Source organism: Myotis myotis, unplaced genomic scaffold, assembly GCF_014108235.1.
Source record: "Myotis myotis isolate mMyoMyo1 unplaced genomic scaffold, mMyoMyo1.p scaffold_m19_p_4, whole genome shotgun sequence".
NCBI classification, from domain to species: domain Eukaryota; kingdom Metazoa; phylum Chordata; class Mammalia; order Chiroptera; family Vespertilionidae; genus Myotis; species Myotis myotis.
The window spans coordinates 9,115,755-9,131,221 of NW_023416346.1; the positions used below are offsets into that span (position 1 = coordinate 9,115,755).

The following is a 15,467-nucleotide window of genomic DNA, read 5'->3' on the forward strand; positions in this document are numbered from 1 at the left end:
TGATATCTCTGGATGTTGGAAAGCATACTTACCTAAGCTTTAAAACATTGGAAAAATAAATCACCATGGACTGCATAAAACTGATAAAGTTAAAAGCCCAAAGTAAAAAAGAAAAAGGTACAGAAGTAATACTTTCAATAAATAAGATTAAAAAGGAAAAAAAAAAGTAAAAGAAAAATTATGAAATAAAAATATTAGCTCTCTGATCCCCACTTCCTGTTTTAGATATGTACCCTCCACCACAGTTGTTGTGATAAAATAACCTATATACGATCCTGAGAAAACTATAAAATGCTATGAAATAAATGTTAATATAAGAAAACAAACATCAGAATGACAAAGTAACATTCATAGTCATAAGAAGCAAGCTTTCAAATATACCACTCAAGCTCCCCCTCCCCCCCCAAATCACCCTTGTTTACAAGTAATCCAATCAGTGTGAAAGATTGTGTGTCTATGTGTCTCCGTACCTGGACGGGGACCAGGGCATATAGTAGTACTGCTGTTGGAACTTGATGTCCTTAATTCAACATCTAGACGGTTCTCTATAGAGGTGGATGATCCCGGACTATTTTCCATAGTCACATCTGCAACTAAGCAAAAGTTATAATAAAGAAACTAGTTAGAATAAAAGGTACCACCCAAAAGAAAGATCACCTGAGAAATGTTTTCCATTAACACAAGATGAATGATATCAAAATAGAGAAGATATTGAAATTCAACATGAAAATGCAAACTTTCCACAAATAAATAGAAACATATTTAACAACATTACTTATCCAAGACATGGAAATTAAAAATAATCATATAAAAGAAGTGCTTCAATATTCCTCAACCACAAAATTTGGGAGAAAAATAGTGGTGAAACATGCAATTTCATATACTACTGATGGATAATAGTAGATACTAGGTAGAGCTTGTTGGAAGGGTAACTTAATGAATATAAAAAGCATTAATACTTATTGATCAATACATACTTATATGAAAGACTGCCTATGATACACTGAATGTACAATGTTGAGTATGTTAATCATCTCATCTTCCCATTTAAAAAACAATATACTATGTAAACTTGATTATGCATAAAAAATCTGGAAAAAACTACACCCAAATAGTAGTTATGGTGAGTAGGAGCATTCATTTTTACTTTATAGACTTCAATAGAATAATTTTAATTAATAGAGTACAAAATACATTACTTCTTACAATTTATAATAAAATATAATAAAACTCCATTAGTGATAGACCATTGTTTACATTTTGAAGTACTTCTTTCCAATCTTTTTATACACATACAAACATACATACATGAGCCTACTTAAATAAAGGAAGCACAAACTCATGATTTTATAAACTGCTTTTCATTTAATAAAAATGTTTCTCTATGAGAATCACCTGGGTTGGTTGCTAAAGACAGATTTCCTGCTCTTCACTTGCAAACTTAATGAATTAAATGAGCACTTTAGATAGGGGTCTAAATCTTTATCAATCACTTTAAATTATTCCTCTGCTTACTAAAGTTTGATAACCACTGATTTAACCAACAGCGATTCTTTAAATAGTCTTCAATACCACACCATTTAAATGTGACATTTTAATCAACACTCTGGGATCTCACCCATTAACTCAAATACCAGCTTGCCCAACAATAGACTAGAGATAGAAACTGGATAAAGGGGCTTCTAAGGGATGGAAATGCACACAGGTAATTATGTTCAGAAAAAAAGGAATGACAGTCTATGGACATTTAGTGTCAAGAATGACAGCATTACAAATTCTAATAACTGTACTATAAGCATAGTAACAAATACATATACTAACAACCCGGGGCATCAAGCTAAGATTAATTTAAATTATAAGAAAACTAGTTTGGAAAAGTTTTTTATTTTTGGCACTATGATTATGAACTATGCATGTGGGTGCAGAGAGGGTTAAAAAAAGGATACACATGATGTAGATAAAGAATATTTGGTCTTCTAGCTTTCTCATTTAATAATTTAAAAGTTGTTCCCTATCCAACTTTTTCATCACCTCTCCTTTCCCTTCTCAAAATAGCCAGTTTCAGAAAGTCCTGTTTTAGAGCCTACATTTCCCTTCTCTTTCCCAAACACATTTACACGCCCTCGCCATTGTGGCTCAGTAGGTTGGAGTATTGTCCCGTGCACCAAAAGTCAGGGCACATACCCAGGCTGCGAGTTCAATCCCTAATCAGGGTGCATGCGGGAGGCAACCGATCTATGTTTCTCTCTCTTCCTTCCTCTCTCTGGAATCAATAAAAACAAAACCAAACACACATACACTCCATCAGGCACTACTAGATATACAGCAGTGAACAAAACAGTACCCTGATATTATGGAGCTTACATTTTAGTGTGAATAGAAGATAATAAACCAATACTTAAGAAAATAGCTATTAAGTTTTGAAATAAACCGATTAACATCATAGAGTGACTATAAGGCTCTATAGCTGCCCTACCATATGCTTCACCTTCCATCTCTGTCCCCAACACCATGTGCCTCCCTTTTCTAATTATCCTCATGAAAACGTGCACATCATTTCTGTAGGAAAAAATTTGTTGTTGAAAATGTATATTCAACTCAACTGTGCACTTTTAAATTTATGATGAAGAATGGGGTTGGGGTTGGATGATAGCTAAATGTCAAACACAAAAATATTGACTTAGTAACTGGTAATTACCATCCATATCAGTTTCCATTTCTTCTCCTTCTTGTGTAGTACTGGGTCTCTGGATCTTTGGCTTGATCACAAAGGGACACTCTTTTCGGCACAAATCTACTTCATGCTATGATCAAGGGAGAAGTAGTAAGAAAATCCTACATATATACCAAGGATTAAAAATAATTATAATGAAAGAATGTGGCATGCAGATTACAAAATTGGTTTATAAAAACAGAAGAGGAATAAGATGGCTCTTTAGAGTTATGAGCGTAGTTTCTACGCTCAGGTCTCACTGGGTGTAAGTCTATGCAAAGTACTCCTTGTGTAATAATACCTCAAGTCTATAAATGAAGATTGAAAGTCCACTATGGGATTGAAAAGCTGCCATATCCAGGTTGGTGATGAGGTCAACCACTCTGACAGCTCTGGTGACAAATGTTATCTGGTCCTGCTCATCCCCAAGAAACTTTATGACCTATCAGGGAGAGAGAAAAAGGAAAAACCAATCAAACGAAAAGCCACAAATAATGTAATCTTTTGGAACCATGTACTCTAGGGCCTCAGGGAGGCAGCATGGATGGTATAGGAGGAAAAAAACATGTGCTTGATTTTTGGTGCTTGCCCAATGATAGCTCTATCACTTCTGGGGCTCAAGCCCCTGGGGTAATGGGGACATAAATTATGTTTCAGGATTAAATAAAATATTCATGAGAAAAAAGCTGATGCCCAAGTAAAGCCTATTAATACAGAGGGGCCTGGACTTACGAGTTTAATTCGTTCCATGACGGAGCTCGTACCTCAAATTACTCATATGTCAAATCAAAAAGTGAACGAGTGAGACATGTGATGCTGGGCTGATGTTGTGGTGTTCACTGTGACGTTCGCTGTGCCAACTAACGGTGGGGTATCTGAAGCTGGCTCGTAACCCGAATTTTAGCTCGCAACTCAAAGCAAAAAATCAGCCGAGAGATGGCTCATATCTCGAAAAACTCGTTAGTCGGGACACTCGTAAGTCAAGGCACCACTGTAGAACCAAACTTACAAAGGACATTGATACACACACACACACACACTAGAGGCCCAGTGCATAACATTCGTGCACTGGGGGGAGGGGGGGGGGGGGGTGTCTCTCAGCCCGACCTGTGCCCTCCCACAGTATGGGGCCCCTCGGCAGATGTCCACCTGCTAGCTTAGGCCTGCTCTCCACCAGAAGCCAGGCTTGCTGCTCCTTAGTGCTGCCTCAGAGGCACGAGAGGCTCCCACCACCTCCGCTGTGCTCACCAGCCACAAGCCTGGCTTCTGGCTGACCAGTGCTCCCCGTGGGAGTGCACTGACCACCAAGGGGCAGGTCCTGCTTTGAGCATCTGCCCTCTGGTGGTCAGTGAACATCATAGTGACCTGTTGTTCTGCCATTCGGTCAATTTGCATATTAGGGTTTTATTATATAGGATTCTTAAGTGTCATGCCTAAGGTCATAAGATGTGTCAATGCCTTGACTAGTCCTGGGGCCTACTATCACACCATCTGGACTATGACCAATTCTTAATAATGGAGATAGTTGCTCTTAAAAGTTAATGAGATAGCTAGAAGGCTAAACTATAAAAATTAAGTATAGCATTTTCTGATTAAGCTTTCTTATACCATTTGTTCACATTGTGAACCATTTCAAACTTGCAATTCTACACACATTTTCAGCTGATTTCCCCAATATATATATATATATATATATATATATATATATATATACACACACACACACACACACACACATATATACATATATATAAAGTAGAGCACCTTCAATAAGGCTTCCATCATTCCACAGGAGACCAAGGCTTCACCACCAGCATCATAACTGGCCAGATGATATAAAAAAGAGAAGAGAGCAGTGGCAAACTGGTGAGGGTACGGATCCATGGAAGGATCTACAAGGGTGGTTGGGAGAGGGAGAGAAAAAATACACTTAAATTGTTAAGCTAGCAGGATATTAAACAAAGGCAGACAAGCAAAGAGCAGGATTCCTCTTGTTGTCTAGGATAATAACCATCAAAATTTACCAATCATGGCCTGGATACAGTTCCGTACAAGTACAGGCAAAAATCCATGATAGGATGCAGTTCCCGTACAGTCAATAATACTGCTGAGTTTGGGTGTTCTCTCCAAGTGTACAATTGATGTTAATGTTCGTAAAGAAGCAGCTTTAATCTCCTATGAAAACAGAAGGTAAGCATGGTATATTTTATTATTTATTTTAAAATATGTTTTTTATTGATTTCAGAGAGGAAGTGAAAGGGAGAGACAGAAAAATCAATGATTAGAATCATTGATCGGCTGCCTCCTGCAGGTGCCCTTACTGAGAATCGAACTGTGACCTCCTGGTTTATAGGTCAACCCTCAATCACTGAGCGACACCGGCTGGCCAGGTATGTATTTGAAATAAGTAGATTACTAAAACAATTTGCTAATACCAGAAATTCTAAAATTTAGGTCATTCTACTAGCAATTGCTTAGGGGAGATGGGACTCTGTTTAGAATAATATTGAAAATCCAGCATTTGTCAATTTTGCTGCTAAATAGCCAGAAAAAGAAGTAAACGGGCCAGGATTCTCTCTTGGGGTTCATTCTAAACCCCTGGGAAATACCAAAAGGCAAATAAATACACACAAGCCTAAAATACACAGCAGAATATTAATAAACACTTACCATAAGCTGCTTATCTGTTATCTGAAGGACATCTACCAATTCCTCTATCAACCCATTATACAAGATACTGTTTGCTGACTCCTGCAAGGCATTGGAATACACTGCAAAAGGAGAAATAAATACTTTAGGCGAGAAGGCAGTGGTCAAGCCACTGCCCAATGAGAAACCTTTTGAGACCTACTGGTTCTGGGTAAGGATTCCCTTCCATCCAGCAATGGTAGGCAGAACAACTGAATTCTAGAGAATCAAATCAAATATGATAAGCTCTAAATACCCACTTAACCAACAGATTCTCCAATTAATGATTTCGGTTGTCCTGACCAAAGATCTGGGGAATCCTATCTAATAAAAGAGAAACATGGTAATTAGCGTACGACCGCTACCCTTCCCATTGGCTAATCAGGGCGATATGCAAATTAACTGCCAGCCAAGATGGCGGTTAATTTCCATACATAGCCGCAATGCTGGGAGGCGAAAGGGGAAGGACAGAAGAATGGTGATCTGCAACCCAGGCGGCAGGCAAGAGCTTGGGAGTGGGCAAAGGACGCCTTCAGCCAGTGATTGCCATCAGAAAGCCAGTTGGGGTTGCCGGCTGGCCTGCGCCCAGAGATCGCCATGGCGATCGGAGGGCAGGGGGCCGGGCCCAGGTCAGGGCACAACCCTGGACCCCACGGGGACCAGGGTTGCCGGCTGGCCTGCGCCCATGGCAATCGGAGGGCGGGAGGGCCGGGCGCAGGCCAGGCAGCAACCCTGGTTCCCCGGGTCGGGGTTGCCGGCTGGCCTGCACCCAGCGATTGCCATGGCGATCTGAGGGCGGGAGGGCCTGCGCCCTGCAATCGGAGGGGGGGAGGGCCTGGGCACAGGTCAGGCCGCAACCCCGGACCCCCGGGGGCCAGTGTTGCCGGCTGGCCTGCGCCCAGCGATTGCCATGGCGATCGGAGGGCGGAGGGCCGGGGCGCAGGCCAGGCCACAACACCGGACTCCCGGGACAGGCGGCAACCCCGACCCCCCAGAAGCTGCCTGCCCGTGCCCGTGTGCGGTAGCAGAAGCCCACAGCCCGAGCCCATGTGCAGCCACAGAAGCCGCCTGCTCACAACTGTGTACAGTCACAAAAGCTGCCTGCTGCTGCCTGTGACCTGATCCGGTCCCAGGTTGCAGGCCCGTGCCCCTGTGCGGCTGCAGAAGCCACCAGCCCGTGCCTGTGTGCAGCCGCAGAAACTGCCGGCCTGCCGCATCCCACTATGATCCACTGAGTTATGAGGCCAGAGAGCAAGGAGAACTTCCACCCCTGAGTCAAAGTGGGGAGCAGAGGACACGGCCTCCCCTCCTAAAGTCGCCAAAGGACAGGACCTAAGCTAAGCCACATCCTCTGAGACAGCTGGGCAGGCACCACTGACCCTCTCTGCAGGCCGGGCCCCCCTCCCACTTCCCCTGTCCCTGCACAGCTCCCATAGCTCCCCACTGGCTGAGTCAGGCACAACAGGTTTGCAGCCACAGGGGCGATTTAGCAGCTAATGAAAAATGCGAGAATGAACAAATGAAGCAGCTACTGCAGTGGGGAAAAGACGTTCACCAAATTCGCTGTCTCTGAGAAACTGAGGCAGCCAGCACAGGCCCCTGCACAGGATGAGGCTTCTGCTTCTAAAGAAACATCCTGGGGTTAGAGGTGAGGGGGTGCTGCCTTTCCCATCTCAGAGCTCTAGGAGGTGTCTGTGCTCCCCCTCCTGGTATTCTTAACACCCAGAGACCCCTCCCCAGTCCAGGCAGGAATGTTCCACGCTGACCGCATCCAGAAAGCAGAGAACAAAGAGGCACTTCTTGACTTCAAGCCCTCTAAACCAGTGGTTCTCAACCTTGGCTGCACATTAGAATCACCTGGGAATCTTTTCAAAATCCTGATTTCTGGGCCTCATCCTCTGGAAATTCTATTTCTTTGTTATGGGGTAGAGCCACAACATTAGTAACAAAGAAACAGAATTTCCGGAGGATGAGGCCCAGAAATCAGGATTTTGAAAAGATTCCCAGGTGATTCTAATGTGCAGCCAAGGTTGAGAACTACTGCTCTAAACAGACTTGACCACTGCGGGCAAAGACCTGCAGCTGAGAGCGGGCAGGTTCTGGGTGTCGAGGTCCAGAGCGTGGAAGACCTCCTGGGGAGCAGTGGATCTGGAAGCCTGTGTGCTGGGTCAGAGACACGCCTGCCTCCCACCCTCCCCTGCCCTGCACATAGACGTGCCTGGACTGGGGTGAGGAGGAGAAGGAGAACTAGAGGGAAGGAACACTGAGTGTTTGTTGGCGGCCATGTAAAAAGGACTGTGACCCTCCCCTCCCACTGAGTCACTCCCTAAGGCAGCAGGAGACGGAGGGTCTGAGAGCAGCCACACAGCTTTGTGGCCGTGACCAAGGCACCAGGATGGTGTCCATGCAACGGGGCTGAGGAGGTGTCAGAGGACCTCACCCCAGAAAACCCAATAGCTCTTTGTGTGAGAGAGAGAAGGTGGCAGGGAGGGAGGGAGAGAGCAAATTGGACTCAAGGCCCAGATGAGGAGAATATACCAGGGATCAGTATGGACCTGAGCTCTGAGGTGAGGGTCAAGGGCAGCTGGGTGGGGGCCAGCCCAGACAGAAGACTGAGGTCCAGATGTTCTTGACCCTGCTTGGTTCTTTGGCACCTCTGCCTGAGATATAAACTGTCTGACATGGAAACACAACTCCAGAGAAGGGGGTGGGGAACCTAAGTTAAACAATATTTTGTTTTTGTTTTTTCACTTGGCAGAATGGGGGCTGAAGTTGAAGTTAGGTTTGGTTACTAAACAATAAAGAAAGCAACATTTCTTGCACACCCGACTGTGTGGTCTGAGTGTGCTGCTGCCTATAAACCGAGAAAAAGTTGTAAAATGAAGTACTAATCTCTAGGGTTTAGGTCAGACCGAGGAGTAGTGCCACTCAGCCAGAAGCTGGCTCATGGCTGGCCAGTGCAGTGATGGTGGCAGGAGCTTCTCCCACCTCCGTGGCAGCACTAAGAATGTCCAACTAACAGTTTAGGCCCAACCCTTGGGGGCCTAAGCCTTTAGTGGGACATCCCATGAGGGCTCCCTGGCTGCCAGAAGGATGTCTGACTGCAAGCTTAAGCCTGATCCCCCAGGGAGTGGGCCTAAATCAACAGGTGGATATCCCCCAAGGGGTCCTGGGCTGCAAATGGGCGCAGGCTGGGCTGAGGGATGCACCCTTCCCCCCTGCCCCCCCGAGTGCACAAATTTTGTGCACCGGGCCTCTAGTAGAAGTATAAAAAGAGAATGAAGAGTTTTTTTATGATGTAAGACTTCCATTTTAGCATCATCATATGCTTCTGTTTTCACTGGAAGCAAAAGGCTGTAAAGAACAGAATTTATGCACTACCGCAGACTAAGCCAGAAACTTGCATGATCCTGGCATAAAACTTGAGAATTCATGTAATCCACTTTCAATGAATCCCCACACAGAGATAACACTGGACCAAACTAGTGGGTTTAAGCATGTTTCGTTTCATTTTTTTTAATTGAATTTACTGCGTGGCATTGGTTAATAAAATTATATTGGTTTCAGGTATACAATTTTACACATCACCTGTATATTGTATTGTGTGTTTATCACCCCAAGTCAAGTCTCTTTCCATCACCATTTATCCCCCCCATACTTCTTTACCTACCCCCGTCCCCTTCCTTCTTGCAACTACCATAAGCACATTTAGTTTTCAATAAGCATTTCCTGAGTACCCACTAACACACCAGAAGTTATGGTAGGTATGAGTACAAAAAGAAGAGTAGGACTTTCACATCGAAGAATGTATAGTTTAAAAGAATGGACAAGTAGTAACATAATAAAAGCTGACAATATTAACAGCAGATACCATTTTATACCTTCTACATGCCTCGCTTATATTAGGTGCTGTACATGCTTTTGTTTAACTCTCATCAGCCTATAAAATAAGTACCATCCCAATTTAAATGAGGAAATAGAAACCAATAAGATAAACATGTGGCTAGTAATCTGCAGAGTCAGGGTAAGAGCCCAGGACTGATTTGGAAACTAGTGTGCTTTCTACTATACCACCCTACAGTAAAATTAAAATGCAGAGTATTGACTACTTAACAAATACTTTCTGAATTATTTCAAAATTATACACCTGAAGGCCATAGAAGAGGAAGATGAAATGGCAAGAGGAGTGCCAGGGAAGATGACTACTCAAACACTCAAAGATAAAAATCAACACTGAACCCATGTATCAATAATCATCCTATGCTCTTTCTGATCCAACATTAAGGAGCTTAAGAATGATGAATATGGTGAACACTAGGAATGCTGGCAATTTTACAATTTAACTTGCCACTTAGGTAACTATAATAAGCCTCACAGCAACAAAGACAGATGAAGTTCAAAGGAAATCAAGTCTAAATTGCCTAACTGGGGCCTGTTAATTATACAGTGTTATTCTCTTACCTAATATAGATATTGCATGCAGCCTTGCTTGAACAGCTTGCAACCGCTTCCTGTGATTAGAAAAGCCATGGGCCAGTCGTATATGTGTAAATAACAGCATCTGTAGAGACAGAAGACCTAAATTAGGAAATCAATGGAAAAGGTGACTATACTTTCTAAGAGCTGACATACCTGTTGAGCTATTTGGTAAAATGGTTTACTGTTGCTATTTGCTAAGGTGCCAAACAGAACAGTTCCACTCTGAGGACAGTTGACGAAATGGGAGCGAGAAAACAGAGGCACATAGAATCCTATTATCCCAACATAAGCCAACTGATAGGCAACAAACTGGAGACATTTGGCAAGAGTTCTAATTGTTATTAATCAAATTAAGTATTTTATCACCATTACAGTGAGCAGAAAGACAGCATAACTAAATGTGTTCTCCTTTGGTATCCAAAATGTTGTACTACCACCACTTAACTCTCATAGGAAACCTAGGAAGTGTTGAACTCATAAAAAATGAGGAAACTAAGGCTTACAGAAGCTAATTTGCCCATGGTCTGATTAAAATCTTTCTGCTACAGTGTCTCCAAGTCCAGCACATATCATTAACCTATATGAATAATATCCACACCCTTTAGATATTTTTAGGACATATCATACCTGCTTATCCTTAGGAATGCTGTACATTTTGGTAAGAGATTCCATGATTTCAGAAGGGCTTTCTGAAATCTACATTAGAAAAAAAATAGTTAGGAACAAAAAGTAAACCAAATGTTAAGAAAATAGTCAACAGTCAAAGATTCCTCGTACCTTGTCAAGTTGCTCTATGTGAATATAATGTAGTGTGTTACTAGTTGTCTGAAATAAAAAAAAGATAGGAGAGTTGTTAGGGTCACTGTATACCTTAGCTTCCCCTGCCATAAGACTGCAAGAGCTGTCTGAAAACCAAGCTGTCACCCTAGGGTGAAGCCTGAGTCCTCTTAAAAATCAACAAACTTTAGAGTCTCCCCAAAATACCCATTTTATATACAGACTATTCTCAGGAAAGCTTCTTTGAAACCAGTAGCATGAAAATATAATATACATAACCAGACACATTTCATATTCTTCCTTGCCCCCTATAATCTTCATTGTCTTAATCCTCACAGCCTCTGTATTCATAGCAAAAACTGAATCCATGAAAATGGTTTCTCTTTAAATATGCATTAGAGCTGTTTTAAAGGCGCCATTAATCTAGAAAGTTTATTTATTTTTGTTATATATTGTAGGCAAAAGAAAAAAGATATTATTCACTAGGCTACTTCTAAACCAAACTGACTTTTTGTATCTCCTCAAAGAATATGGAATGACCAGATAATTGAAGCAGAACCCTGGTGAGAAATATATAGATTTCTTGCAGGCTGGCTTAAGTAGAGAAAGTCGAGCCATCACTATCCAGATTATTACACTGCATGTTGGAACTGAGACTAAGAAAAATATACTAGGTATAGCAGCGCCCCATATAAGGAGCCCTGTTTTTGGCAGCTCCAACATAAGATCCAAATCTATCAGAGCTGGGCATACAATGAACACTTATTCTTGAGAAGCTATTAGGTATGTTTAGCTTGGGAAGGCAGCAATGTAGCTCAAAACCATTCCCTCATTTAACTGAGGAGTTCTAGAAAAGTCAACCCCAGTTACAGTAGATCATAGACTCTATCAGAACAAGTCTGATTGAGACTCACCCTTTTCTCGATTTTGACCTCGGCCCCAGGGTCTGCATAGAATTCAAAGTGTAGTGTAGTTGCACTGGGTGGGTATTTCTGTGTATAAAGCACATGAAAGAATCAGATACCATCTTCTCCCAAGTCTTCCCTCAGTCCTAGCCACTTTGTGCAACTTATTGTGGCAGCAGAATGAGCATTGTAGTCAACAGCTACAGTGCCTTCATTCTTTGTCTTAGCAGAGCTCAGACATCTTATAATATAGAATGAGGATGATGGAGCCTAGAGCTCCAAAAGTTTTCATATTTCTTATTATTAGTCAATTTGGACTGTAACTATTCTCAAGAGGGAAAAGAGGGGCAAGCCTGCAAAGCAGTAATGAATAAGAATCTAAGAAAGAAAACAAATACAAGGGTCTAGGCACCAGCTCAAGAATGGGAAAAAAAAATACTTATGGAAACCTTATTGTGTATCATTGCCTATTGAAATATTTTATTTAAACTATGCCTCATGGGTATACCCTCACAATTCTTCATATACTCCCTTCCATATCACTCTATACCACTTCTCATGATATCCAACTGCTTTTCTACACAAGCAGATACCAAATCAATATAATTCAGACCCTGACAACAAATCGTCTAACTCTATAAAAGCAACATGCAAAACAAAGTAAGACCACAACAGCATGCCAATTAAAACATATCCTTGAAAGAAACCAGTAACAATGGTTGCCTCTGGGGATGCATTATTATATACCCTTTTATACTCTTAGAATTTTTAACATGTTTTTGTATTACTTCCTTTTCAAGTACACATATTTTTCAAAGTCTCATAACATGCCAAATATCGATAAGTAAAAAGATGTGTGCCCTGGCCGGTGTGGCTCATTTGGTTGGGTGTCATCTTGTGCACTGAAAGGTTGCCAGTTTGATTCCCAGTCAGGGCACATGCCCAGCAGTTGTGGGCTTCATCACTGGTAGGGGGCATGAAGGAGGCAGCCAATTGATGTTTGGTGCTCACACAGATGTGTTTCTCTCTCTCACCCCCTCCCTCCCCTCTCAAAACCAATAAAAAAAACTTTAAAAACATGTGTGATTTCTTAACATAGGCTGGCACCAAAATGGGTAAGAAACATCATGCAAATCCCAGCAGAGTGTATCATACTGTTTTGCCCATGGTGTGAAGAACAAGTTTCTTATACATAAAAAGATTTAGGATTAACCAACTAAATTTCAAGATAGAAAATTAGAATTTCAAACTAAATAACCTGTAAGATTTATGTAGCTTTGATTATTAAACAGACAACACTCACCTCCCATATTATCCAATATCCATCAACATAATGCGCACTAAATAAAATATACCAGCTAAGATGGGAAAAGTAATTTGTTCTAATTTGTTGTTTTCTGTGACCAGAAAAAAGCCCCTTTGCTTGCTAAAAGTCAATAAATTTCATCACAACTATTTGTCCTATACATGATAAACTGATAAAAGTAGTACATCTTGCTGGAAAATATAGTTGCTTCTTGGCACGGAATTGTTATAACAAATCCAAGTGTGCCTTGTGGTTCCACAGTAACACATCAAAGCAGAGGAGAGATGGCCTGCGCTCATAACCTAAACATGGATGAAAGGTATGAGCAGGACAGGGCATGAGGGGTGCACATGGAAAGCACACAGAACATGTTAAGTTCTTAACTCTAGTGGTAGAACTGTTCTTCAAACATTCTTAAATCATGCCAAACTGTCCAGAGTTCCCAACAGCTCCAGTGAGAGAATACAAGCAAATGCACTTTTGGGGATTTTCGTCAGTTTCAAATTGATTCACCCAATTCAGCTTTCTACTCAAGAGCTGGTTATGAACATATACTGTGTTTCTGAGGTTCTTCATCTACTACCAGCACATTGAGGGCGCAAGCATTTCTAGACGAGGTTTACTATGTCTCAATTGATCTTAGGTTCTTCAAAAGTCCTGATGTGAAGTGGCAACTTTATGTACCATATATTCATTGTAAAGTAAGGCTCAAACAGAAATCACACACAGCTCAGCCAAAAGACACCCACATCCCAAAGAGTAACTTACCATCATATGCAAGTCTCTGCAACATTCTGCAAGTCCGAAGCCATTCTCCTTTCCACCCCAGCTCTTGGAAAAAGAAAAAAAAGGCAATGTTTAAACAGTGCTTAAGGTAGCTTTGTGTATAAAACATTTAAGAATATGTGGCTGCCTGGAACACAGTATAGAAAAGACACATAACATGCAAGTCAAGTGAAAAGAGGAAGCAAATAAAAGCAAGAACTTAAGACTCAGGCAAGATCATCTGCCTAAAGGTAATTTCTCCCATGAGATCAAGTTCACTATTCTGTGAGGATGTTACTTAGGGAGAACATGGGCAGATACTGCAAGCAATTGCATTCTACATGCTTGCTATTATACCTGCTGACAGGTGAGTTTTGTCCCATCAGACCTACAGTACTCATCCTGCTCACTTCCCTCACTAGGGTGGAATCACATGCTCTCTAGTTCCTCTATTTCTCACATGTGGCAAGTTGCAAAGGAGAAGTCTCTGTACTAATCACCGCTATTGAACTTCTGACACCACAAAGTCTAAAAACTCAGTGATAATTACTAGTCCCTGAGGTAATGGGGGAGAATAGCTCAACTGTACACTAGTATTGGCTTCCATATCCAAAACCTAAGCCATATAATCCTTCTTACTAACCAGCCTGCATTCATAACAGCATTTGAGCTAATAATTTTTTTGGCCTAATTTGGAACTCTTCCAAGGCTGAATTGGACATCTGTTGAAAACATCCAAGAATAAATGCATTAATCCCTGCTTTCTGGGACAAAATATACAACTAAGATAAATAAACTGAACAGCTTGGGAAGAAAAGCTGAGGAGTGAAATGCTTTGGGAAATAAGGGCTTTTTATTCCTGGGAATCTGGAAGGCCAAGACGAAGCACATTCTCAGAAAAGATCTTAGAAGATCCAAGTTCACACACCTCTGGCTGACCATCAGGCTCTGCACAAACCAGATATGAAGACTAAGGCAGAGTTGAAGATACTGAGTATTAAGACTGAAGACACCAAAATACACACAGAACCTACCTGCAAATACTGGGATTTTTTTGTTGTTGTTGTTGTTCTAAGAGTTTAAAGCAAATCACTCCCTGACCATTAAGCTAATAGAACAAAGACATCAATGACCACACAAAACAAAGAATTATTAAACTGGTTAAGAAAAGTATAAACAACAATAACTCTGGGGAGGGATGAGAATCTGACTTCTAAAGTAACGACATTATACTAGTCAAAAAAATAAATTATAGCAAATGGAGGAGTGACATAAGGGAGATGACTGATTAAGACGTCTCTTGCTCTCTACTGTCACCACAACAATTTGGGCATCCATCCAGACAAAAATGCCTTTGTGGCCCTAGTGGGTTTGGCTCAGTGGATAGAGAAAGGGTCCCAGGTTGGATTTCGGTCAAGAGCACATGCCCAGGTTGCAGACTCGATCCCCAGTAGAGGGTGTGTAGGAGTCAGCCTATCAATGATTCTCTCTCATCATTGATGTTTCTAACTCTCTCTCCTTCTCCTTTCTTCTTTGAAATCCATAATAAATTTTTTTTTAAATGCTTGGTGTAAACTGTGGAATCCAGCCCAATAAGCCAAAAGATCCATGGTAATAGGCATGTAGACTTTGGTCCCAGCTATGGACCCCGCAGTGGCCTGTGAACTGGCTGCAGCCACTCTCAGCAGTTTGAGAGCCTCAGGAGAACACTATCTCCAACAATTATCCATAGGTAATAAAAGTGAAAGGACAAAAGTATTAAAAATAATAAGAACTAAAATAGTATGTTCATGAGTTTGCAATGTAAAAAGTATACTGTGAGACCAAAAACATA

The 15,467-nt window shown here is 41.6% G+C and overlaps 1 protein-coding gene across 18 annotated transcripts in view; it reads right to left on the reverse strand.

Moving 5' to 3' along the window:
• HUWE1 (HECT, UBA and WWE domain containing E3 ubiquitin protein ligase 1) overlaps positions 1-15,467 on the reverse strand; it is a 149,094-nt gene that overhangs the window by 83,778 nt on the left and 49,849 nt on the right. For 14 of the 18 annotated variants that reach the window (XM_036304909.1, XM_036304913.1, XM_036304920.1 and 11 more), the window contains 11 exons: positions 13,637-13,699; positions 11,572-11,649; positions 10,658-10,705; positions 10,508-10,576; positions 9,863-9,962; positions 5,384-5,505; positions 4,738-4,888; positions 4,478-4,605; positions 3,015-3,155; positions 2,699-2,804; positions 471-593 (listed from right to left, as the gene is read on the reverse strand). In XM_036304909.1, the coding sequence (XP_036160802.1) occupies positions 471-593; positions 2,699-2,804; positions 3,015-3,155; positions 4,478-4,605; positions 4,738-4,888; positions 5,384-5,505; positions 9,863-9,962; positions 10,508-10,576; positions 10,658-10,705; positions 11,572-11,649; positions 13,637-13,699 (1,129 nt within the window). The remainder of the gene's footprint in view (positions 1-470; positions 594-2,698; positions 2,805-3,014; positions 3,156-4,477; positions 4,606-4,737; positions 4,889-5,383; positions 5,506-9,862; positions 9,963-10,507; positions 10,577-10,657; positions 10,706-11,571; positions 11,650-13,636; positions 13,700-15,467) is intronic. The other 4 variants (XM_036304911.1, XM_036304921.1, XM_036304910.1 and 1 more) reach the window with 3 other exon arrangements.